The sequence below is a fragment of the Sorex araneus genome, chromosome 3 (assembly GCF_027595985.1).
Source record: "Sorex araneus isolate mSorAra2 chromosome 3, mSorAra2.pri, whole genome shotgun sequence".
In the NCBI taxonomy this organism is placed as follows: Eukaryota; Metazoa; Chordata; class Mammalia; order Eulipotyphla; family Soricidae; genus Sorex; species Sorex araneus.
The window spans coordinates 184,451,244-184,478,484 of NC_073304.1; the positions used below are offsets into that span (position 1 = coordinate 184,451,244).

A 27,241-nucleotide genomic window follows, 5' to 3' on the forward strand; every position below is an offset into this window, starting at 1 on the left:
ATACAGTTACAAAGTTTTTTATGATTGAGTTTCAGTCATACGATGTTCCAACACCCATCCCTTCTTCACCAGTGCACATTTTCTTCCACCAATGTCCACAGTTTCCTTCCCAACCCTCCTCCCACCCCAGCCTGCTTTTAGGCGCTTGGGTTTGTAATACTGTTACATGTATCATGTATATCACTTATATCATGGATATCACTTACCTTCTTTCAGCACCCAGTTGTCGTCCAGATGATCATTTCCAATTGTTATTATCATAGTGGTCCATGCTCTGTCCCAATTATACTCCCTTCCCACCTCCCCATCCCTTGTGGCAAGCTTCCTACCACGCACAAGTCCAGTCCTTCTGGCCTGTTTATGTTGTCTTTGGGTATTATTCTCATACTGTTATTTTTTTTAAATCACGGTGTTCTATTGCATAAACGTTTTAATATTCTTAAGGGTAGCTGGTTTGCAGTTTTGCTTCTTGTTTTTCCAGAATGTCAGTGTTTTCTCAGAATATCTGTAGAAATGATCTAAGAATGATTTATGAAACAAACAATTCCTCATCCCATCAGAATAACCTCATGGACTCAATTTTCCAACCAGATTTCTGAGAAAATAATAGATCTTATTTTACAGTGCAGTACATAACATTCTGAAGATATAAAAAGGACAGATTTCCAAGTGAGTCTGCATTTTTAACAATGTCCTATAAAAATACAGTAAGTCGTCCATTAGTGTGCCCCTGACTTAATATTCTTTTTACCAAAAACAAAACATAAAGCTAAACAAAGATAAACAAGACACATTAATCTTGCAGCAACACAATATCGATGTCACTGTGAACCCCTTCTAAAAGCAGCTCGTCTATGTAGGTCACAATCTTCCCTTTTTTCCACATCTTTGAGAGTTCCCACCAGGGCATCAAAGAAGTTGGCAAATTTGTCATCTCAGAAGAAAGCCCAGATTTCACATTTAAGTTCCCATCAGCATTTTTTGGAACACAGACAATGAATTTCCTCCAATAATAGGTTAACTTTATGATCCACATTTATGGCTCCCAACCACATTTATGGCTTGAACAACAGAAAAGTAGTGCAGCCGCCGTAGGCCCTGGTTCCTTTCATGTTTGTTTTTGTTTTTGTTTTTTATATTGTAAATGAGTGCAGACGGCAAGCGTTTTTTAAACAGTGTGTACAGTTAGGTGGGTAGTTATGGTCGATGCTAGAAATTTATAGAAAGGCTCTTTTTTTTTTCAGGGAAGCACAGATTTGAGAGGAAGAGAGAAGAAAGATTGAAGAATTAATTTTTTAAATTTTTAAACTTTTATTTTTGAGCCACATCCAGTGGTACTCAGGGCTTTGTGCTCAGGAGTCACTCCTGGTAGGCTTTTAGGGACCATATGAAAGTTCAGTTTGAGTAGTCAGGTGGCTTCAGTTTTGTGGGAGTGTGTTTAAGGGACTCTTACTAGTTTTGCTTTAAACTATATGCTTTTTTTGGTAAAAGAAGTCATTTTTATTAGCAAATGTTAGAAATTAACTATTACAAAATATCACACATAGATAATTTATGGGTTGTGACAAGTCATTTTAAGGAAGAATTCATAGCTCTCTCTCTCTATATATATAAATTTCTTTTTCTTTGCCATTTTAGGTCATACCCAGCATTGCCCAGGGGTTACTCCTGGCTCATGCACTCAGGAATTACTCCTGGAGGTGCTAAGGGGACCATATGGGATGCTGGGATTTGAACCCGGGTCGGCCGCGTGTAAGGCAAACGCCCTACCTGCTGTGCTATCACTCCAGCCCCGCTATAATTTTTTTTAAGTAAAGAATTTATTGGCAACTTAAGCCTTTGGTTCATCAAGGTAGATGAAAGACAACGTATGATAATTTATTGGGCTGTATGGTGTCTTATGGGCTTTCCTGTGGGTCATTTTAAATTTAGAAAAGTGGTTTTTGTCCAGACCTGCCCTTAATTAAAATCTCTTTTTGTCTATGTACATAATATTGAAGAAGAATTTTATTTTAAGCCTACCTCTCATCTTCCTGATAGTTGTTAAATGAACTTCGAGGACATTTAATGTTTACATTTAAATTACTACCCCCATGATCACATACTTTTCTTCTTATAAAATTTGCTATTTTTCTGGGGATTAATAAGTTTTCTATTTAGGCAAGTAGAGTAGTTTCAAAATTACATTAATTTAACAATTATTGATCTTTCAATATAGAGAAATATATGTATATGTGATAATACATTACTTTCTTTCTTCTCTCGGAGACATATCCTCCCATCTGTGCTTAGTGCTTTTTAGACTTGCCTTTATGCACACCCTGGAATTTCTTTTTCTTTTACTTTTTCACTGGTTGTAGTTTTTATTTGTGGTCTTCATATGCTGTTATTCTGAATGGAGGGTGACCCAGCCTAGTAGCTTTCTATGGATCACTGGAAATAACCAACTATTAAACCATACCTTTATTATATTGATAATGATAATTTAACTGAGCCCAGAAGTATATAGTATGTGACCAGACAGACATAATGAGAATATATGGGTCTGACTGGCAGAGTATTATACTTTGTTTTGGAGACTTGAGAAATTGGGGGATTAGAGAATGGGGCATGTTTTAAGGGTTGAATGGTATTGTGTAGATTTAAGTCAATGACAATAGAGTGATGGATAACCATTCTGACTTAATTAGGAGGCAACTAAATTTTGTTTTGTGTATTCTGGTTTTTTAAAAAATGTCCAGATTATTTCAGAGCAGTCATAAAAACTACTCATTAGCAGGCTAAATAATATTGTATGGCAGGTAGGGTGCTTGCCTTGCAAATTGTTCACTGGGTTTGGCCCCAGGCCTCACCAAGAGTGATCCCTGAGTGCAGAGCCAGGATTAAGCTCTGAACATTAGTCCTGTTATGGATTGGCCACAAAACAAAACAAAATATTCTGTATTGTAGTTCTATAGAAATTGCTCAGAGTTAGAGTTCTGAGGACTCAGATTTAGAGCAAATAAGCAAACATCTGCTAAAATATTAGTTTTGTAGATGAAGAACCTGAGACCAACAAGTAATCAGTGCCTCATTTATATATACGTAGTCTCAAAGTATAATCATTAGCATTATAGGACTAGGAAAACAGCTTCCCTTTCTCACTGTCTTGCCAGTACCCAGTGCAATATCTTGCCCCAAATTCCTTTCTTATAACTAACCTGATAGAGGTTAACTTAATGCTCAGAAAAAACAGATAAGACAGTCTGATCTCTGATAGCACTTTCTAATAGACATTTATTGTCAGTGCTGCTTATCTAATTCTGAAATTGGGCATGAAGAAGGAAACATTGATGAACTTGAGGGCAAAAGTCTGCAAGGTTTCTGCTGAAAAGATTACCCCTGAGTTGAGCGTGCATGGCCTTGTGGAGATAGGCACCTGTTTATGGACTTGGAAGATCATATTAAAGAAAGGATATGGTGAGGTCTCTGGGAAAGTGAGAGAAAAATGGAGGCAGGTGTCAACTCAGTATATAATGAGTGTACCGCCCAAGGAAGACTAAAACATGATTAGGATCAGTTAATATAAATAAAATATATGAATGGACTTGCTTGTTTTAATAATTTTATAATATGAAATATACATATAACTTTATGTGGATGACATCACTGTATCACTGTTATCCCGTTGCTCATCGATTTGCTTGAGCGGGCACCATTAACGTGAGAGCAAAGTTTATTAATTCAGTGAATAAAGTTTTATTCGATGAACTTCATTATGCCTGAAATTCTGGGAAATATTTGAACATTTGGACATTTAATGGCATCCACCAGAAGAAAAACAAATACAGAATAGGAAGTGACCAGAAAGACCCTACCTATCTGAGCCTGGCCCCATGGCCACGACTTTATAAATGGGCCAGCTTGGTTACTAGTGTGAACTGTAGAGGCAGGTCTGGGATCTCACCCCAGCACTCTTGCCTCTCTGTGGTCACAGTATTATCTAAGTCCTGGAGGGACATTTTTCTCATCTATGTAATAGACAGTAATGCTAATGATTATACTTTGAGACAGTGGTTAAATTTTGTATTGATGTTTATCTTCCTTCAACCTCCACTGGGTACTGATCCTTTTCTCCTTTAAGGTTCAAATTAGTAATGGTTTTCTCTGGCTATGGATATTCTTGAAGTTTTTCTTGACAAAGCAGTGGTTTCCAAACCTGACCATACATCAGAATCATTTGTGGGCTTTTAAAAAAAGGATTTTCAGTCCCTTTACTCTGATGATATAATAAGAAGTTCTAGGAAGTATGTGTTCTTAAACCTTTCCCAATTGATTTTTACATATACCAGGGTATTAGAATTAGATTAAGTGGACTTCTAAAATATTCTAAGCCTAGGTTGTTACTTACTTTCTAAGTTATTTGCATCCTTCATCACTGCACAAAGTGAGTGAACTTGACTGTTTAGGACTGGGGAAGAGTAGTTAGAGGGGAATAGTTATAAATATCCTATAGGCTATTACTCTATAATATCAGTAATTATATCAGAGGGGAATAGTTAGAAATAACCTATAGGCTATTACTGTATAATATCAGTAATTATATCAGTTATTATATCAGACATAATTAAACAGGAAAATGGTCACTTTTTCTTTTGTTTTGTTTTATAGATCGTGAAGACCAGTCAATTCTTTGCACGTAAGTAAATGATGATTGTTCAGACCTGTTTTTGATCCTTTTTGCATAGTAAAGCAATTCTCTTTATGGTGGAAAGAATAACAGTAAGTTTTTTATTTTGATATGAACTTGTTATTTTAACAGTATATAAGTTGCTTAAGGTTGTTATCAAAGCAAACTTTTCACACATTTCGTAATGTTAATTTGTGAAACTTGTGTCTAATTTGTATGTAGAAGTGTTGACATATTAGACATTTGGTAATCTATCCATATTATCAATAAACCTGATTGACCCAGCTTTGATCACCAGTGCCCCATCTGGCACCACAAGCATTGCCAGGAGTGATCCCTGTGCACAGAGCCAGGAGTAAGCTCTGAGCACAGCTGGTGTGGCCCAAGGACTTCAAACCTTCACAAGAAAAGTATGTGATATATCTATATATAGATAGTAATCTATATATCTATCACTCAGTTTCTCAACTTTAGTGATATAAAAATTACCATTTTTGTTCTATTTTTAAATTTACTTTGCTTTTCCCTTTTAAAAACTTTTATTCTTTTATTTTTATTTTTTAATTAGTGAATCACCATGAGGGTACAGTTACAGATTTGCACATTTTCGTGCTTTTGTTTCCCTCATACAGTGTTCGAGAACCCATCCCTCCACCAGTGCCCATTCTCCACCACCAATGAACCCAGTATCCCTCCCACCCCTTTTATTCATTTTTATTTTAAAAATTTAAATAAACTATTTGCTTTACATGGTACCTACATTGTAACGCCAAATACAACCTGATGTTCACAGGCCACTCATCTTGGTATGTTGCCTTTAGCCTTAGGATTTGGCAGTTAACTTTAAGGGCTTATCAAAGCAAGTCAAAAGAAGACTAAACAAAGTGAGGTCGGGTCATTTCTGGACATGTTCCTCTCAACACTTAAATAAAATACTTTACCAAGGGGACAGGAATATAGTTCAGTGGTAGAGCATTTGCCTTTTATATGTGAGGTCCTTGACATTATTTGGCACTGGAAAGAAAAATCGAATCCATATCACCAAATTCACTGGAGAATCTAAAGGTTGTTGGGGTTTTATTAGATGGGCATGACTGATTGAATAATTGATGACCTGATTAAATTCAGTCTCTAGTCCCTTTTAGAATGTCAGACTGGCTGCTATTGTAAGATTCAAAGGCCTAAATCTATAATCACTTAATTGTCTTGGCATGACATTCTACAACCTAGAACTGGCATATCATCTTTATAGCACTATCTCTAGGGGCCAACATGTTTAGCAAAATCTCTCAAAGATGTTAAAACTCTCTCCCAAGAACTGGGGATAAAAACTAGCCAAATTCTTTAGTATATGGCATCAGCTAATAAAGGAAAATTCCAATAGGATCTAGTCACAGAAACTGTGAAATGAACATAGCATTGAACTCAGGGAAGAATAGTAGTCAAGCCAAAACTCGATTGGTTGTCTGGAACAGTGGAAGCAGGAAACATTTGGGGAGAGAATGACTGCTATTAGTCCCCCAAGACATTGGGAAACACTGTATTTTCTTCTACTTTTTGTTAAAATTTCCAACTTTTTATTATTTTTTCAAGTATAAAGCAAAGTTGGAAGAATTTGTTATATCATAAATTGAATTGTTCAGTCTATTCATTTAGCAATTCCATTTACTTTGTGTTGGGAGGAAAACAACCTTTTTTTAGCATTTTCTTCTTTTTATTTAAAAAATATTTTTTTTAGCTGAATCACCATAAGATATAGTTACAAAGTTGCTTGTGATTGGATTTCAGTCATATAATGTTCCAACACCTATCTCTTTACCAGTGTACATTTCCCACCAACAATGTCCCCAGTTTTAGAAACTGGGGGCATTCTCTCTTCTCTGCCTGAGAGTACGCCGGTTCCTTCTTCTCTTTCTTACCCCCAAACCACACTCATGCTTCAAGTTCCCCTTTTTCCAAAGGACTCTTGTTGATCTCTATCCTGACAGCTCCTGTCTCTCTGAGCCAGGAGAGATGGTGGGTAGTTAAGGGTATGTTCTTTGGAGTCAGGCAGTCTGGAATAAGATTCTGGCAAATTATTCAAATGTTACGTTCCTTGATTTCCTTTCCTTTAAACTGGTAGCAATAATGATATGAACATCATACATTGTTCTGAGGATTTAGAGGGATCATACTTACACATTTACTACAGTGGCTAGAACAGAGTAAGCACTCATTACATAATATATATTATTATCATCAATATTCAGTGTGCTTCTTAGTGCTCCTCTATTGCTGGAAAACAACCATTTTCTTACTGAGATGCAGTAGTTGGAGGCCTGCAAATTAACTGACAATAGATAAATATAAGGAAAGACAAGTTTATATACAAATACTTGTGGAAGTACTCAGTGATGTTTAACCAGAAATAGAAGACTATATTAAAATAAAGAGAAAAGAGGGTGGAGGAAAATTAGACTACTAATGTAGGTTCATTTGACCTTTTTGATACTGAAAGCTGCTGTATTTGTACCTCTTTTACTAAGGGGGTCAGCCTTTTCTTAATCAGGAAACCTCCTGGGAGAGGAGTCAGTAGCTATATTTTTGGAGATTCTGCTTAAGGTTAGATATCTATTTTAGTGATTGGTTCAGATGGTTTCAGTTTCAAATGATTTGCATAACAGTGGAGATAATACAGGGCTTAGGAGGCTTGACCAGCCTCCTGTGCCCAGTCCTGGTTTGATTCCCAATCTCCTACCAAAGCATTGTTGATTGTGACTCTGGAGGCACCAGAGGGCCCAAGAAGCACATCTTTTTTTTTTTTTATTGTATTGAATTACTGTGAGATAGTTATAGGCTGTCATGCACCACATCTTTGGACCCAAGCATTCAACTGAACTATACAATTGACAGAATAATCAATAGCTCCCAGGTCTCTTCAGTACCCTGTCCCAATTTTCTTTTACATATCTCTTTGTAATATGTAAAAATAACTTATCTTTTCTTATTAGTAAAATTTATATTTAAGATTTGTGTATGTTTGCCAAATTATTTGTGTCACTGAGTCCCTGTCAAAATAGAGAACATTACTTTTTCCGGTTTCCTCCTGTCTTCTCTGAGCAAATCTCTACCGCCACCCCATCACTGTATTTTCTTAATTCTTAGGTATTACTGGTTATATTATTTAATAAAAGTTTTTCATAGTCATATATGTTTTAGTTACATTTTATACTACATAAATAGGTGTGAAATGTTTGACTTGAGAATTATGAAAATGTAAAACAATGTTTTCAGATTTAAAAACATATGTACCTGAGTGACTTTGAAAATTCATCAAGAGGCATGAAATTTATTACACTTGGGGCCAGAGAGACAGTAGAGTTTAAAATGCTTGCCTTGCATGTGCTAGACCTCAGTTTAGTATCTAGCACCAACCATATATGGTCTCCCAAGAACTGCCAGGAATAGGAATGATCTCTGAGACAGATCCAGGAGTAAGCCCTGAGCACTGTCATGTACAGCTCCCTCAAAAAAAAAAAAAAGAGGAAGAAGAGGAGGAAAAGGATGGAAAGAAGGAAATTAATTTAGTGTATAGCCAAGCTGTTTGAGATTTCATGAGAATAGGTGTTAATCATTTTATAGATATACTTACATTTACATATTATCACACAGAGAAAAATTTTTTTTTCAGTAGGAGAACCCCTAGTGGCACTGGTGATGGGGGTGTCCACTCCCAGGAATGCTCAACCAGTGGTACAGGCTTAAAGGCTCCCTGTGTGACAGATCTGAAGATAAGGGGCCACTGTAGGTGGTGCTAGGGTAAGGGATGTGCATTGCAAGGGATCAGTCTCAAGAACTCACAGATGCTAGTCACGTTGTCTGCTACTAGAGTTATCTCCCGAGTCTGTACATTTAGAGAGTGTCCCAAGTAGTGCTTAAGGAACCCAGTGACAGTCGGCTCAATGATGTTTGGGCCTAGCAGTGCTGAGGTTCACAAACAGGTGATGTTTGTGGTAAACCATGTGATTCAAAGCCTCAGCCTGCTAGGCATGTGCTCCAGCCCTTTGTGCTATATCCTTCCCCAGCCCAATCTTTAAAAAAATAAAAAAGAAGAAGACGACTTCACAGCTATTTTTCTTTAAGCTTTATTTTTTTTTTAAGTTTTAAAATTACTTGCCTTTTCTTCCCTGCATTTTTTTCTGTTGTTTTTATGATGACCAGGATTACATACATACTGTAGTTGTGGTGTTCACACATAGTTGAGTTATAGTGCTTGCTGGGGATCACACAAAAGTGGTTGTGGTACTTGCACCCACCTGCCTGTAGCACACACAAGAGATTGCATACTTTGTTGCAGCATTGGGAGTCCCACATAACATACCTGTTAGAAATGTGCTGTATGCATGTAGGTGGTGCCAGAGATCAAGGTTATGGCCTTTTCATGCACGGAAAGCGTTCAGGAGTAACTGAGCTATCCAAGAGCTTTAAAATTTTACTTTTTTATATCACTCCCTAATTTATTTTTTCCTCTAGCAGATGAAGAACATCTAATGAGATCTCTGGTTGTTGGCCTGCAACTTCCCAACTAGGTTTTCTATAGACATAGGCCAGATAGTGAAGTTCCCACTTACTGATATGAACACCTACCTAGTTATTATTCTAGTATCCTGTGAAGTTTTTTGGTGAAGACACTCAGGATTTCATTTCTTATGATAGAGCAATCTTTTACACTTGAATCCTGTATACTTGAATGTGAAATCATGTCAAGATGGTTTTTCAGGTTGACTTTAGAATCAGAATTAAAATTCACGTCACTTCTCAGCCTTTTGGCTAAGATCAAGTGTAGAATTAAAATTCACCAAAAGAAGTTGCTTCTTGAGAAAATTCTTCTTTCTCTTAGTTCCCTTTTTAAAGAACACCCTATTTATATTTTATGATTTTTTTAACTCCTGGGATTAACTGCAGAATTTCTCCTTGTAACAATATTTGAGTAACAGTTGCCTCATATCAATCTTTCTTCAGATTGTGGCAATAGAATTTTTGCCACAATCTAATAAAAGATTTTGTTACTCAAAGTGGTCACTCTCAACAGTGCTTAGGGGACCATGTGGTGCCAGGCCAAACTTTTTTATTCATGATTGGGTTTCAGGCATACAATGTTTCAGTACCTATCTCTTCACAATGTCCACTTCCCTTCACCAGTTGCCTCCCTCCCCAGCCCCATTTGCTTTCCTTCTGCATGAGGCTCTTTAAGAAATTCATATGCTTATTCATATATATACTTATAAAAATAAATTCACCCCCCCATTAAAAACTTCTATAAAAGACCATGATAAGGTAAGCTCCAGATTGCTGGAGAGATAGTCCACCTGATAAGGTGCTTGCCTTTCATGCAACTGACCCAGGTTCCATTCCACCAGGAGTGATTCCTGAGCATGGAACCCTGAGTACCACCAGGTGTACCCTCCCCCCCAAAAAAGAAACTATGGAGTGGAGCAGTTGTGTATGCACACATCTCTATCTCTTTTTTTTTAAATCAGTGAGAGTGAATTTATTTCTGTAAATTATGTTGCTATCATAAGCTAACATTTGGGGAAATGCAAAGTTGGCTTTTTTAATTATTTTTTTAAATTTTATTTTATTGAATCACCGTGACAAGTTACAAAGCTTTCAGGTTTAAGTCTCAGTCATATAATGATCAATCCCCCATCCCTTCACCAGTGCTCCTGTTCCCCCACCAAGAACCCCAGTATACCCCCCTTCCAGCTCCACCCCCCCACACCTGAGTGACCAATGATCTTCACTTTATTCTCTCTATACTTTGGATACATTCATTATTTTAACAGAGAACTGATTATTATTATTTGGGATTTTCCCCCAACAATCAAACCTGCTGAAAAGGCTTCACTTGATAGTTTGTTTTCCATTGCTGAGAATGAAGATTATAGGAGCTCTGTTTTGGATTTCTGTTGTTTTAGCTCAGCTCACAATCTAGATGCATTTCTATAAGTCTCTGGGTGCCAAAATGGATTAGTAGACCTCCTGGATCATAGTCTTTAAGGAGCAGGCAGGGGGGCCGGCCATGTCGTGCGCGGCTGCTCCGGATCTCATCTGGGTCGAGGGCATGCCAGTAACACCCCCATCCCATGATCTCTTGCGCTCCACGTCACGATAAGCAAGTACCTCTGGGTTGTGAATCTTAGAAGATGGCGGACGCCACGTGGGTGCTGCTGCTTGAGTCACCGCTATCATCCCCGTAGAAAGAAAGCATTGGGAGAGAGAATCCTTCCCCCTCCCCGGGCGGCTTGTAGTCGTAGCTTAGCTCACAAACATTTATCACAAAATAGTATAATTTTTTAAAATGTAAATTGTTTAGGTTTCAGTCATATAGTGTTCCAACACTCATCGCTCCACCAGTGTACATTTACCAGCACCAGTGTCCCCAGTTTCCCTCCCATTAGCCTGCCTCTCTATAGCACTCTCTCTCTCTCTCTCCTCTTTATTTCCCAAATAAACTTGTTTTAATTTGAAAAAACCTTCAAACCAGGCTTATTTTAAGGATCCTTTGTATCACTAAAATTATAGAAATAAGGTGCAAGGGAGATGGCTCAAAAAGTAGAGCTCATGCCTAGTGTGAGGCCCTGAGTTCCCTGACGACCAGGAAGGTGACCCTGGTGCTCCCTGGTGGCACATGAGCAGTTTAAAAGAGTGCAGCTGCTGCCAGTGCATGCAACTGTCTGTTTCAAGGAATGACCAGCACCTCTGGATATGGTCCATGTACTAAATATTAATAAAATATTTTCCTTAATAATAAACTAGCACATGGGATGGGAGATAGTTACAGTGGTTAGGGACTCATGCCTAGCAAACTGACCCAGATTTGATTCCTGGTACCCCATGGTGCCCTGAGCATTACTGGGTACATCTCTTAAAGGTCCCTGTGACCACTGGAATAGTTTGGGTAATTCTTGACACCACAGGAACTCAGCAGCATTACCTTAGGCACTTGTACTAAACCACTGCCTTGGTTGACTGAGAATCACCAATGGGGCCCCCAGAGGTCCTGAACACTGCATAGGGGCTTCCACTCTCAAAAGAATTAAAAGACAACACAGAGCCAGAAAGAGATCACAGTAGTTTTAGTTTATACTTTGCATGAAGAAGACCCTGGATCATTTTCAGCACCACATGGTCCCCTAAGCACAAGCAAAGAAAGGTGTGACCCTTAGAATATAAAACAGCACAAATAAGTGAACACCCATGGTCATGGTCCTTGCTATAGGAAGCCAGCGTAGGAGCCCAGTGATCAGTGTGAAGGTATTTAATGTGCGTTGTACATGTTGCTCTCTTGGTACAGAGGAGAAAACTGTTATTAGCCTGGTTTGAGCGATGAACTAAGAAAGTTTTAACTGTCTTGAAGATAAAAGACAGTAAACATTGGGTATCAAAATTCATTCAGCTCCTCCATATTAAATTAATTGTTTTAGGTATTGTCTTCCAGTGCTGGCTGTGTTCTTGATGTTGTTATGAACATTTTGATAAATTTTCTTTGGCAGAACCCCCAGCTCTTATCTAAGAAGGGGGGGGAGTATAAGTTTTCCCTTTTACTTGCATCTTACAAACATACGTGGTTTTTAACACTAATTTTCTAAGTATAGGGACAGTAGCAGTAGTACTGTGGGTAGGGTGTTTGCCTTGCATGCAGCTGACCCAGGTTTGATTCCCAGCCTCCTATAATGGTCCCTGAGCACCCCCCCAGGAGTAATTTCTTAGTTCTGAGCCAGTAGTAATCCCTGAGCATGGCCAGGTATGTCCTTCCACCCCCCCAAAAAAAAAATTAAAAATAATTTTCTAAGTATTGCTGATAGTTTTATTTTCTACTTATTTTATTTTCTACTACTTCTTTTGCAATTCATTTTTATTTTTTTAACTTTTAATTTTACTGTGTGCTTTATATATTTCAAAGCAGTCGTTATTGCTTTTTCTTTCCCAGGGGTGAATCAGGAGCTGGGAAGACAGAAAATACTAAGAAAGTTATTCAATACCTTGCTCATGTTGCTTCTTCTCATAAAGGACGAAAGGACCATAATATTCCTGTAAGTTTTAGTCTATTTTAAGTTTTAGATTTATTTTTTCTTTGTAATTTCAGAAATAAGAACAAGGAGGCAGCTACAATGTCAGCTCCCATATTCCTATCACTCCCTACAAATCTACAAAGGTAGATTTTGTTCCATTCAAGAAGATGAACAAATTAATCAGGAAATTGTTAACTAGATATTCTGGCAAGGCAACAGGAATTATGGTTGTGATCTGAGGTCTAATTACTAACAAATACTGCTAAAGATTGATGAACAATGCTTAAAGAAGATTTTGTATTTTCTGTCAAAAGATCCTCAGCCATTTCTAACCATTATTTTGAGGAACAGCCTGTTGCTATTTTCCTCAACAGTTTAAGCTTGTGGAATCCCCAGAAACCTGAGGGAATTGATGATAGAAAGGGATAAGGCTATGTCAGATACCCTTAATTTATAGGTATGCAGAACAGTAGTGACAGCTAATAAAGCCTGAGAGAATGCCAGCCTAACCAGCTTGCACAGTTCTAAATTGTACATTGACTTCATGCTTTGGATATGGCTTATTGCTAGGAAAGACCTAAATTTGCTAACATTTGCATTTATCTGTTTGCAACAAACAGCAGGAATTGCCTAAACCAGTGAAACACCAGGCAAGTGCTTTTCTTTATGCTTCTTAGACTTGAGTATTTTACACTATTTGCTGTCTTAGATCATATCTCTACTAGAAACAAATAACATCAATTCTCACTATCATAAAAAGAAATCATTTTGAAATTTTCTTAGAGACTTTTTCTTTAAGCAGCATGTCATCTTGCTTTTAATTTATTTCCTAAGCGATTTTTAATATTTATTTTTTACTATGATGGTGAACCACATTTTTATGAAGCCCAAAACTTAAGATTTTCGTATGTCAAATATTAGGTGTAATTAATACTTACTAAAAATAAGAAAACTTAGCTTTGTGCCATATATTAAATGTTGAATTTGGATTTCCATCTTTGAAAGTTGTAGCTTTTGTGCTAACCAATTTCTAATTTATTATAATTTTATGGCCTATATGTGTTTTAATCTAAAGGTCTTATTAATCTAAAATATAAAGTTATAATTTTCTTTATACAGGACAAACTGTATGGAAAGGGGAGTATTATTCTCCCTAATTATTGTCTTACCCTCCTTTTAGCTTCACAGAGGCAATAGAGAATCCACAAATGAATATTTATGGGAAAGAGGGTAGGCATGGCTGATCCAGATGCTTTAGACAGAATGAGATATCTGTACTTAGATTTAATTCTTTCTCTAGTATTAAAACAGTTTTGATTGTTTTTCACAAGCATAGTATTATAAACTGGGGCTGGAGCGATAGCATAGCGGTAGGGCATTTGCCTTGCACGCGGCCGACTCGGGTTCAATTCCTCCGCCCCTCTCGGAGAGCACAGCAAGCTACTGAGAGTATCCCGCCTGGCAAGCTACCCGTGGTGTATTCGATATGCCAAAACCAGCAGCAACAAGTCTCATAATGGAGACGTTACTGGTGCCCTCTCGAGCAAATCGATGAGCAGTGGAATGATAGTAATACAGTGAATAATATAAACTAATATAAACTAGTAAACCAAGAAACAATAAACTTTTATAAATAATCCATTAATATAACTAGTCATAAAGTATCTAAAGAAAGGCCAGGGAGATAATGGAAAAGTCTATTATATGCGTGGGTCCCAGAATCACTCAATCCCAGCTACCTAGGGTCCCATGAGCATTGCCGGGAATAGCCTCGAAGCACTGCCACATATGGCTCCAAAACAACATCTAAAGGAACAGTCACCGAAGCAAAGATTTTAAGATATCTTCACTAAAGTTTGTAAGAAATTCTCAGACACCACTTACTATTATTCCTATGAAGGTCTATGATGACTCCTTTTAGCTACATACCACACCAGTGATACAATTTGGAGTGTTAATAAAATAACCCTCTTTATCCTCTAGAATATTTAAACATTTCCTTGCAGTTAAGGTATCTAGGGGTCAAAGATACAGACCAGAAGACTAGAGCGTGTGCTTTGCATGTAGAAGCATCAAATTTGTTCCCCAGCACTTTATGACTCCTCAAGCACTACCAACGGCAACTGCCAAGCACCCTCTGAAAATAAAGGATTTAATAAAATAATCTGTATCAGAAACTAGTTTTTCTTTATTCTTGAGAAGTACATGCTAAATGATGTCTTAGTCTCTACTTTGTGGGGCAAAGATCTGGTCGTGCTCAGGTCTTACTCTTGCTCCTGTGATCAAGGATCACTCCTTGTGGGCTTGGGTGACCATGTGAGGTACCAGGAATGGAACCTTGATTGGCTTCGTGCAAGGCAAACACCCTACCCTACTGTATTATTGCTCCAGCCCCTCTGCACTTTTCTTGATTAATTTACAGATTTCAGTTTCCCAAGTCCTCTGTGCAACTCATAGTATTATCATTTGCTCTTGCTTTGATGTCATTTTAAACTACTGTTTCAAGTGTTGTGAGTAGCATGCCTCTCCTGAGATTTTACTTTTTGACACTTTTGTTGGTATGCATGTTTTACTGCATGAGTTTATTCTGCAAAGACTAACGTGCTTTTCCCAAGCTTAAGTCAATTAGTAGCTATGTTTTCAGAAACGCGAAAAGAACACAAAAACAAAAAAATTTCAATTTTCTTCTTTTTCTATCACAGGTGAGGAATATTTCTCAGTAGTGGGAATGGTCACCTCCTGATAGGAAATTAGCACTCCCTTTCCACTCCCACAGTGCACTTATTCATTACCTCCCTACCTCATTTTGAGAAAGACTAAAAATAATGACAGTTTTGGTTTAACTTCACTGGTTTGTAAATTTCCTCTGAACTTTATGGGTAAAATTTACTCAGGTTTTCAGGAATCATTCATAGTTTCTAGCATTATATCACTAGAGATTAATGTCAGTTATAAAAATTAAGGGAATATAGGCTTCTAATTTTACAAGCCTTTATTTGTATTGCTTTTTTTAAAAATAGCTTTACTGAGGTTAATTCAGTGACTATAAGTTTTGGGAGCTGGTTATGCAGTTTAGTGGAAAGTGTATACCTCCCTTACGTTTTTCTCATTTTCAAGGGATTCTTGTCTAAGTAATTTTATTATGACTTGATAGGATAAATTGTAATTTTAAGAAATCAATATCCCATTCCTTTAATAGATTTGTAGTGTAGAGGTCATGCTCCAGTGCCTCACGTGTTAAAATGTCCTTAAATTTCTGACAGTTTCTACCTTCTGATCACATAGAATCAGTTAGGTAAAAACAGAGTTCTAGATTCCAAATAATTGCTACAATGCTAGTACTCCAACAGCTTTGTATGATGTTAGTCAGTAGATACACTGATAGAAGAAACAGCTGATATCAAAGAAAAAGGCATTCTGTTCTATCACAGAATGATAAGTAATATTCTTCATTTACACCTTGAATTACAAAGTTATTCATGATTGGGTTTCAGGCAAACAATGGTCCAGCACCAGTCCCTTCACCAGTGTCCATTTCTCTCCACTAGTGTCCCGAGTTTCCCTCCCATCCACCAGCCTGTTTCTATGACAGGCAGTTTTTTTTGAAAACTAAATTTTAGACTTAGTGGTTCTTAACTGATTTTCATTCCTAACACTTTACCACCTTTCAGCACCAGCTGTGCCCCTTGTTCCTTTTTTACCTGATATTAATACATAGCAGTTGGCCATTAATTTTAAAATCTTATCAGTTTTCTTAGTGTTTTTCCTTTCTTTGGTTCAGAACATCATGGGTATTTTAGCAGTTTCATTTAAGTCATCAGTATAATTCTAAAATTACATTTCAGAAATATGATGTCACTTTCTAGTGTTTTAAATGGCATTATACTTTCTCATATGCTTTCTTTGTATATCTCATAATTAAATAACATATTAATATACCTAAATCGCTTGCATGTAAAATCTATTTTATAGCTAATTTGCTATAAATAAAATACTAAGTAAAACATACGTCTAATATTCTATACTTAGCCTTTTAATTTTGAGTAAGAAGTCAGTAGCATCACCATCTTTGATATCTCTGAAAGTAAAAATGATAAGTGAAAAAAAAAGTCAAGTCTTTTATCAGTTCCATGGTAACTTTTAGAATTGTTTGCCTAAAATTTTTGGCATGCAAAAACAGAATAAAACAAAAAAGTGTAAGTATTAATATATCCTAACTGAAGTATCATGCTGACTTTAATTTTATGAAAATATGTTTGTTTTATTTCAAAATTCTCAAATTTCTGTGTTCTTCTCTTAAATTTAACCTCTCTAATCAGAGTGATATTTTCTTTCTCCTTGTGATCCTTTCATGAATCCTGATGTTTTCCTTTAGCAGAGTATTTTGTGACTAAGATTAAGAAACCAACAAAGTTTGATGGCAAACAAACGGAAAGAACTGAAGAATAGTATTGATTTTTGTTTTGTTTTTCCTAGGGCTGGAATAAAGACATTAGATTAACAAACATCTGTTTTTATTTGTGTGTGTGTGTGTCTGTGTATGTGTGTGTGTGTGTGTCTCTCTTCTAGGGGGAACTTGAACGGCAGCTTTTGCAAGCAAATCCAATTCTGGAATCATTTGGAAATGCGAAGACTGTGAAAAATGATAACTCATCTCGTTTTGTAAGTTTAAAAGCACCAGAAACTTTGAACTCATTAGATTTCTTGATAGATGACAACTGTAAGTAAGCAAATAAAGTTCTTTTCTTTCTAGAGCTTTGAAGGGAGCTACTAGATATAGTAGAGAGTAGAACCTTCCAGTAGAAGTACAATGCAAGTCATAATGTAATCTAAAAAGTTCTGCCACATTTTAAAAAGTTAATTGGGCTGTGGAGATGACTTGAAGGACTACAGTAGTACAAATCTATCACTTGCTGGAGAATTTGGTTTGATCCCCAGGACCAGAAAATCTTCTGAGCGTCACTAGGGATGACCTCCTTCCCCTCTCCCCCCCCCCCCCGCCCCCCTGTCAGCACTGAGTTAGAAGTAGCCTCAAAAATGTGGTTCCAAAACAAAATAATTATGAAGGTAATGTGAATCATCTGCTTATTAGGTATTCTAGGTATAAATATATAATGTACTATTATATGGATATATAAATATAAAACCTGAACTTGTTTATCTTTATTTTGGGTTATATAATACTTACGTGAGATCATCATGGAGGTTAAGGTTTGGAGAGTCAATACAGTGAGTAAGGCGCTTTCCTTTCACACAGCTGCGTATGATTGCTCGCACCCTTCCAGGAGTGAGCCCTGAGCACAGAACCAGGATTAAGCCCTACACACTGCCCTATGGCCTGAAAAACAAAACAAAATTCAGTATGGAGGTTAATGAGATACTATTGAATAATACAGAAGTGGGCATATTGAGTGATTAAATAAATAGAATATTCACTGTAGCAATTTTTTTTCTACTTTGCTGTATCTATGGAAAATGCACTTCAGAATAACTCGTTGTCTTTTTCTGGTTGGGGACTCTTCTGACAGTACTCAGCTAATGTAGCTGTTGGTTGAGTGCTAGGACCTGAGGATGCACTGATACTTAGGCCTTGTGATGTTATGCCAGGGACTTCCAGGGCCACCCAGCAGTGCTTGGGGTTTCCCAGGATTGGGTGGGCGGGGAGGGGGAGTGGAGGTGACATTCTCTGCAATGTTCAGGGCTTTTCAGGGCTTAACCCTGGCTTGGAAGACTCCATGGGAATCAAACCAGGCAAAAGCAAGATGTGAGCCTTAACCCCTGTACTTGTCTCTTTGACCTTTTCTTTAGATTTTTATTTTCTTCATTTGGGACCCAGATAGTACAGCATGTAATAAATATGCTTGCCTTGTATACAGCTGAACCCCAGTTTCTCTATCCCAGCACCACATATGGTTTCCAGAGCACTGCCAGGCATGATCCCTGACCAGAGTCAGGAATATACCCTAAGTAAAGCCAGGTGTGGTCCCAAAACTAATAAAAAAAATACATAAATTCTACTGAGTAGTTTGTCTTAATTCTTTGAAAGATTTCCTGCCTTCCTTCCTTCCTCCCTCTCTCCCTCCTTCCCTTCCTTCCTTCCTTCCTTCCTTCCTTCCTTCCTTCCTTCCTTCCTTCCTTCCTTCCTTTATTTCTTCCTCATTCCCTCACTCCCTCCCCACCCCCTCTCCTCTCTCCTTCTCTTTCTTCCTCTCTCTTTCTCTTTCTCTCTTGCTTTCTTTAGTTTGTTTTGGTTTTTGGCCACACCCGGCAATGTTCAGGAGTTGCTTCTGGCTCTTCACACAAGAATTACTCCTGGTGGTGTTCAGGGCATCTGGGATGCCAGGGATCAAATTGTGGTTGGCTGCATGCAAGGCAAGCACCCTACCCACTGTACTATCTGAAAACTTTATTTTCTTTCCATCATCAATTTATTAGTTTTTCTGAAGCTATTATTATTATTCTAAGTGGTAGCCTGAGCAGTACTACTTTGTAACTGCTTTTTTCATTCCATTTACTCAGAATTGATGCATTATTTAATGTAATTTATTCATTCACTTTTGAGACACACCTGGTGATGCTCCAGGGTTACTCCTGCTCTGTGCTTAGGAATTACTTCTGGTGGTGTGCAGGGGACCACATGGGATCCTGGCCATCAGACCAAGGTCAACCACATGAAAGGCAAGCACCCTACGTGCTGTATTATTTTTCAAGCGTCTTGATACTTTGTTTTAATTAAAAATAATTTCTTTAAGGGAAAGAAGGAAAGGAGAGAGGAAGGAAGAGAAGGAAGAGTAAAAGAAGGTGGGAGAGTAGGAGGAAGGGAGGGAGGGAGGGACAGATGGACAAGGGACAGACAGATGAAGGGGGGGAAGGAGGTGAGGAGGGAGAGGGAAGAAGGGAAGACAGTCCCTATTGAAACTAGCATTTCAGTCTGTATTGTCTGGCCACCCAGCCTTTGATGAGAATCACCCGCATTCCAGTTTCCCAGCCTTGACTCTGAACCTGTGTTTTCCTGACTCATCAGATATATCTCTTGTAGGCAACAGGAAGTTGGGTTTAGTTTTCTGATCCATCCTGCCAGTTGTGTCTCTTGCTGGACCCTATTGTCCACTCTGTTGAGTGAGATTATTGACAAGAAGTAATTAATTGCCCTCATTCTGTTGAGGTTATGTGTGTTTGTGAAGCCTGTGTTGTCTTTTAAAGATACCCCTATGCTGCTTTTTTGAAATATTAATTTCAAGGCTGTGAAGTTCCTGAGCCATTATTTACCCATGAAGCTTTTATTATTCTTTCAAATATGAATTTTAATCTAGCTTGAAATAGCATTGTTGATTAGTTGTTCATTGCATTGAGTTGTGCTTTGTTTTACTTTTCTTCTGGTCCATAGAATCTCAATAAATCTGAATCTTAAGAAAAAAAAATTTTTTTAATTTTCACTGTAGTTTTGGTAACATGGTTACAATAGTGTTAACATTTGTAGTTTAGATGTACACATCTACTGTAACCCTTTACCACCAACAAAATGCTTATGATCACCATTGTCTTTATGTGACTTACAGTTTTTCTCTTTCTTCCACCCACTGGCAGAAGCTTAGTAATCTCAGTTAACTTCGTAAGCCAGTCAAGAAGGATTGGTCTTCTTTCCATTCTGGTTACTCCCTTGTTTTGTCTTTTCTTTATACCACAGATGAGTGGGTTCATTTGATATTTGTCCTCCCTCCAACTTTGTTCAGGGGTTACTCCTGGCTCTGCACTCAGGAATTACTTCTGGTGGTGCTCGGGGGGCCACATGGGATGCTGGGAATCGAACCCGGGTCGGCCGCATTCAAGGCAAGCACCCTACCCGTTGTGCTATCGCTCCAGCCCTTGGCTATTTGGGTTGTTTCCTTATTCTGGCCATCAAATTTGGTGTTGCAATTAACATAGGTGTGCGTACATCTTTTCACATTAATGTCTTGAGGGGTGATGCCTAGAAATGGGATCACTGGAACATACAGAAACTCTAGTCTTACTTTTTAGAAAAAATATCCATACTATTTTCCCTGGAGGTCGAACCAGATGACATCATTTCCAGCAGTGAAGGAGGATTCCTTTTTTTTACCATACAACACTGATTATTTCCAGACTTTTTTGATATTTGCCATTCTCATTGATGTGAGATGATATCATAGTTTTTTTTCTATTTGCATTTCCCTGGTAACAAGTGATAAACACTTTTTCATATGCCTACTAGCCATTTGTATGTACTCTTCAGGGAAGTATCTGTTTAATTTTTTTCCTCATTTTTTTAATGAAGTTATTAGGGGGCTTTCTTGTTGTTGAACTTTGTTGGGTGCTTTATATTTCTTGTATATTAGCTCTTTTCCTGATGTATGATGTGCAGATATTTTCTCCCATTCACTAGGGTGTATTCTTTTTGGAGGGTGGGTGTCTGGACCCTGCCTGGCCCTGCTAATGGCTTGCTTCTGACTTTTTGTTCCTGGACCATGCGGAGCTCTTTTGTTTGATGTATTCTTATTCATTTTTGTTTATTATCTTTATTTCTGTTTTCTTGAGGTTCCCAACAGGGGCTGCTTGCATAGAGGCAAACACCTTCACCTCCGAACTGTCACTCCTGTTCAATCCCCAGCACTGGGCATGCTCCCTGCCCCGTTTCCTCCCCGCAGCACCACCAGGTGTAACCCCTGAGCATAGGGCCAGAAGTAGCCCCCAAAAAAGAAAAAGGGAGAGCAAAGAGGAATTTGAAGAATCTAATTGATCTATTCTAGTTATTCTTCTATTTTGGGCCACACCTGGCTGTGCTCAGGGCGTACTCTAGGCTGTGTGCTCAGGGATCAGTCCCAGCAGAACTCAAGGAAACATTTGGGGTGCTAGCATTCGTACGCTGCCGACTGTGTGCAAGGCAAGGCTTTCTCACTATACTGTCTCTTAATAGCTCCTATTATTATTCTTTTAATATATATGTATATATGGACTGGAGCGATAGCACAGCAAGTAGGGCATTTGCCTTGCACGCAGCCGACCTGGGTTTGATTCCTCTGTCCCTCTCAGAGAGCCTGGCAAGCTACCGAAAGTATACTGTCCATACGGCAGAGCCTGGCAAGCTACCTGTGGCATAGTCGATATGCCAAAAACAGTAACAAGTCTCACAATGGAGACGTTACTGGTGCCCGCTCGAGCAAAATCGATGAACAACAGGATGACGACAGTGCTACAGTATTCTTTGCCAGTGGAGTGAAATCCTAAAGAGTTCTGCCTATGTTTTCTTCAATGCGTTTTATGACTCTGGTCCTTAATTCACTTCAAGTTAACTTTTGTGTAGTGAATGAGATATGGATCCAGTTTCATTTTTTGACTTATGGCTTTCAGTTTTCCCAGCACTATCTGTTGAAGAGACCTTGCTCCACCCCATACATCCTATTCCCTGTCATAGACTAAATGTCCATTAATAAGAAGGTTTATCTCTAGGCTCTCTAATCTAGCCCATTAGTCTGAGAATCTGCCTTTACTGTAGTACTACAGAGGTTTGATTGCATAGTTTAGAGTACAGCTTAAAGTCAGGAAGTGCTATACCCACATCTTATTTTTGTTTCTCAAATTGCCTTGGTTATTCAGATAGTTTAATGATTTCATATAAATTTTAGTTGAGTTTGTTGTAAGTTCTTAATTTTAATTTTGGTGGGGATTGCATTGAATCTGAGTTATGATTTGCATGATTATGGTCATTTTAACAAGGTTAAATTAAATTCTTCTAATTTATAGCATAGAATATTTTCCTGTCTCCTGGTATCTTTGCTATTTCTTTCAGCAGGAGAATGTTTTCAGTGTATGTCTTAAAAATCCTTTAGTAAATGAATCCCTAGGTATTTGATTTTTTGGGACAACAATTTTCAATGATCTTTTTTCTTTCTCTTCATGGTTAGTATTACATATAGAAGTAAAATGGATTTTTGTATGTTAATCTTGTAGCCTGCTACTTTGCTGTATTGATTTATTGTTTCTAAGAGTTTTTTTCAGCAGTCTTTAATCTTATCATGCCATCTGAAAATAGAGGATTTTGCAAATCAGGGATACTGGTTCATAATTTTCTTCAGGGGAGCAGTGGTGGCATTGACCATTCCTGACCTCTACTCAGGGCTTACCCTCTGGCTCTGTGCTCAGGAATCACTCTTTGCAATGTTCAGGGGACCATATGTGGTATTGAGGAATCAAAGCAGGGCCAACCACATGAAAGGCAAAAACATCTTATCCTCTTTACCATCTCTCTTTCCCTATAATTTTATTTCCAGTCTTAACCTCTGTCTCTTCTCCATATTAAGGTAATGTTGGCCTCAGAGAAGCTGTTAAAAAGAATTCTGTTTCTTTGATAGTTTGAGGAGTATAGGTCATGAAGGTTTGGTAGAACTCATGAGTGAGTCTATTCAGACCTGGACTTGTTGTGAGGGAGATTTTTTGTTTCAGAATTAAATCTCGGTCTTTTTTTTTTTTAATTGAATCATGATGAGATAGAGCATTCCAGAGCTGTTCATGATTGGGTATCAGTCATAGGGATATTTTTTAAAATAACTTATTCAGTTTCCTTACTCGTGATTGATTTGTCTGTTAAGGTTTCTACATTTTTCCTATCAGAACTGGCACTTTAATGACAAATCATCTCTAAAATCACATTCAAAATGGTCATTTCTTCAGTAAGTCTTCTGCACTAAATTATAATCCACAAAATTTAGTGACCCTTTCTGTTGTCAGAGTGAAGAAGACCTTCAGTTTCAGTTATTTCTGCTTGAATTGTTGTGTATTTTTTCCTCCATTCTCTGATGTTAGGTATATATGTGAAAATTAAGAGGACGAGAATAATAAGAGATTTCAGTTTTTACAGTTTACTGATGGATAATTGGGGAGAAATTTAGTATCATTGGGACTTGTTGTCTTATTTATTCTGGTCCACCATAATACTTTTCTGATACCATGGTCTCTGTATTTAGTTACATTCATCAAATTTGGGGTCATAGGGTACCCAGTAACCACAAAGGCAACTAGAAAACTCGTTATTGGTTTGCTATGGCTGCTATAAAAGAGGTTATTGTAGGCTGGATAATTTACAACAGAAACTTATTTCCTAACAATTGGAAGTTAGAAATCAGAGATCAAGGTGCATCAAGCTTGGTTGTTTCCTTCTTCTGTGGTTTCTTTACTTGGCTTGTAGGCTGATATCTTCTTTGGCTGGAGCACACACAAGCCTTCCACATGGAGGGTACAGATTCATCACTGGCACTGCATGGCCTCTTGAACACCACCACCTTGTGTGGCCCTGGTGGCTCCTGAGCACTGCTGGGTATGGCTCTGATAGTGCCTGGCACTACTGCTTGGCACAAATAGCGCTGCATCACTGGCCTGCAGAGCCTAGTGAGACTTAGTGGCACTGAGTGGCGCCCTTATTCCCACACCCCCAGCCCCCATCACCCCAGCACTGCTTGGGAGGATCCACCCCCAAATTTAAGAACGTCTGGGAAACTGAGCTTTGTTTAGTTTGAGATCATTGGCATTGAGCCCAAATTAAATCTTAGATTCTGCTAGAAGCCCTGTGTTTAGTGGCTTTATCATGGGACAAAAGACACAGTGAGCTACCAGCTTTGGTATGTGAATCTCTTTGAAGATTTTCTAGAATTTTTTGTGTGAAATACTTTAACTTTACTACATGAATGAAGTTACAAATCAATTTCACTTCCCTTTCTCCTCTGCCCCAACTCTTAATTTTGTAAAACAATGTAATTTTCATTTGTCTCATTGTTGCCTAGAAAAAAGAAAGAACTGTTAACCTGTATTTGTGGCCTTTGGTAAAAATCCAGTGATTCTGTCACTTGAATCAAGATTCAGTTACCTGCCAGAGTATGTTTCCATTCATTACTGTGTTTAGGACATATAGAATTATAATTCTACATTAGTTGTCTCTTGCTTTGTAATAATTACCCTAAATTATATTGGCTTGAGATATTTCTATTTATTATCTCATGTTTTCTATTTGTCAGAGATTAGGAGTCAGGTTAACAGAATGTTCTGGTTTAGCTGGGCAATTGTGACTTAGAGTTTCTCTTGAGGCTGTCATGCAGATGTTGGCCAGAGTTGCAGTCATCAAATGGCTTGATTGAGAACAGCTTTTTTAAAAAAAATTTTTATTAGTGAATCACTGTGAGGTACAGTTACAGACTTATGAACTTTCTTGTTTGCATTTCGTTTACATACATCCCTCCACCAGTGCCCATTCTCCTCCACTAATGTTCCCAGTATCCCCCCACCACCCCCACCCAAACCCCCACCACCCCACCCTGCCTCTGTAGCAGGGCATTCGCTTTTGTTCTCTCGCCTGTTGGATATTGTAGTTTGCAATAAAGGTATTGAGTGGCCATCATGTTCAGTCTATAGTCTACTTTCGGCACACAGCTTTCCACCCAAGGGAGTCCTCCCAACATTCTCTACTAGGTGTTCTCTTCTCTACCTCAGCTGCCTTCTCCCCCAGCATGTGAGGCCAGTTTCCAAGTTGTGGTGCAGACCTCTTGGTTCTTATCTCTACTACTCCTGGGTGTTAGTCTCCCATTCTGCTACTTTATATTCCACAGATGATTGAGAACAGCTTGATCTTCTTCCAAGCTTCCTCAAGTAGTTTTTGGCATGAGGCTTTAGTATTAGAATATCTTCATGACACATAGCTGACGTACCTCAAAGCCAGGACCCAAGAGCAAGAGATATCTGAGTGCCACTCTGTCCTTAGGACCTTACCTGGTTGGTCATATGAATCAACTCTTTTAGAGCATAGGAAGATACGACATAAGAATTCCAGAAGGTTAGAAATCACTGGGACCGCCTGAGAGGTTTGTGCCATAAATCACAGATTCCCACTTTGATATAAGCAGGTTAATCTATAATATAGAGTAATGGATCAGTCTGGATGAATGGTTCTCATTTAAGGCTGAACTATTTGTAGATATCTGAAAACATTTTTGTTTATTTTACTGCAATGATAAGAAGCCAGAGATGTACCCGAACATCCTATAGTACATAGGTCAGCCCCAACAACAAAGAATTAATTAGTTTCATGCTAAGTAAATCAAAAGTGAAAGATGAGGGGGCAGATATAGTACAGTAGTAAGGGCATTTGCCTTGCATATGAATGACCTCGTTCAATCCCTGGCACCTGTATGGTGCCTTGAGCACTGCCAGGAGTAATTCCTGACTGCAGAGCCAGGTGTAACTCCTGAGCACCATCAGATATCAGATGTGCCCCTTCCCTCCAGAAAAGGGGGGGGTAAAAGATAAATATTATATTTGTCTCCCTCATGTGAAATGTAAAGAAATAAAGAAAGGGATAAGACAGTCCCAATAGAAACCAACTGAGACATGAACAATAAAACTGGGAGCTGAAGAGGTTGGGAATAGGGGGAAGCATGAGATAAAGATGAGGTTGGGGGTGTTTCTTCAGACATTAATAGAAGGATTGGCATAGCAGCACTGGAACCATAAGTGTTTTTTTGTTTTTTGTTTGTTTGTTTTTTCTTTTTTTCCCTCACACCCACTGCTGCTCAGGGCTTATGCCTGATTCTGAGCTCAGCTTGAACCCAGGTTGGCTGTATGCAAGGCAAACACCCTACCACTGTACTATTGCTCTGGCCTCAACACTGACTATGAAACAGATTTCAGTAGTATTGTAAGTAATGGTACTGCAATAAACAAGATATCTGTCCAATCTAAATTCTCATAAAAGTCCTATTTCCTTATAAAAATAGTTTTATTAAAGCAGTATTACTAGATTAGATTAATTAGTTATACAACCAACAAACAAAAGTAGCTTTAAATTCTTAGGTAATTCTTTTGTTTTGTTTTGTTTTGTTTTGTTTGGGGGCCATATCCAGCTATGCCCAGGGCTTACTTCTGGCTCTGCACTCAGGGATCATTTGTCGAGCTCCAGGGACTTTCTGGGTGTCAGGAATCAAACCCAGATGGGCTGTCTGCAAGGCAAATTCTCTTACCTCCTCCTCCTCGCCACCTTTCTCTTGTTCTCCTTCTCCTCCTCCTCCCTCCTTCCTTCTTCCTCTTCTTCCTCTTCTTCTTCTCCTCTTCTTCCTCCTCCTCCTCCCTCCTTCCTCCTTCCTCTTCTTCTTCCTCTTCTCCACTTCCTCTTCCCCTTCCCCCACACATTACAGTTTTCATGATTGGGTTTCAGTCATGCAAAGTTCCAATACCCATCCCTCCACCAGTGTACATTTCCCACCACCAATGTCCCCAGTATCCCTCCCACCACCTGCCTCTATGGCAGGCACTTTTCTTCTTTTTCTCTCTCACTATTTTTGGGCATTATCGTTTGCAGTAGATACTGAGAGTCCATCATGTTTCGTCCTTTACGCTCTTTCAGCACACATCTCCCATCCAGTGCGATCCCTTCCAACCATCATTGTCAGAGTGGTCCCTTCTCTATATCAACTGCCCTCTTTCCTGGCACTCGAGGAAGACTTCAACCGTGGACCAA

General features: G+C 38.4%; 1 protein-coding gene and 1 pseudogene across 7 annotated transcripts in view; one reads left to right on the forward strand and one right to left on the reverse strand.

The window, feature by feature from the left end:
• The window catches only part of MYH10 (myosin heavy chain 10), a 169,525-nt gene that overhangs the window by 32,093 nt on the left and 110,191 nt on the right, over positions 1 to 27,241 (forward strand). For 4 of the 7 annotated variants that reach the window (XM_055133893.1, XM_055133889.1, XM_055133888.1 and 1 more), the window contains 4 exons: positions 4,651 to 4,678; positions 12,642 to 12,744; positions 13,344 to 13,373; positions 17,293 to 17,385. In XM_055133893.1, coding sequence (XP_054989868.1) covers positions 4,651 to 4,678; positions 12,642 to 12,744; positions 13,344 to 13,373; positions 17,293 to 17,385 — 254 coding nt within the window. The remainder of the gene's footprint in view (positions 1 to 4,650; positions 4,679 to 12,641; positions 12,745 to 13,343; positions 13,374 to 17,292; positions 17,386 to 27,241) is intronic. The other 3 variants (XM_055133890.1, XM_055133892.1, XM_055133894.1) reach the window with 1 other exon arrangement.
• LOC105942810 (costars family protein ABRACL-like) lies at positions 794 to 1,055 on the reverse strand (annotated as a pseudogene).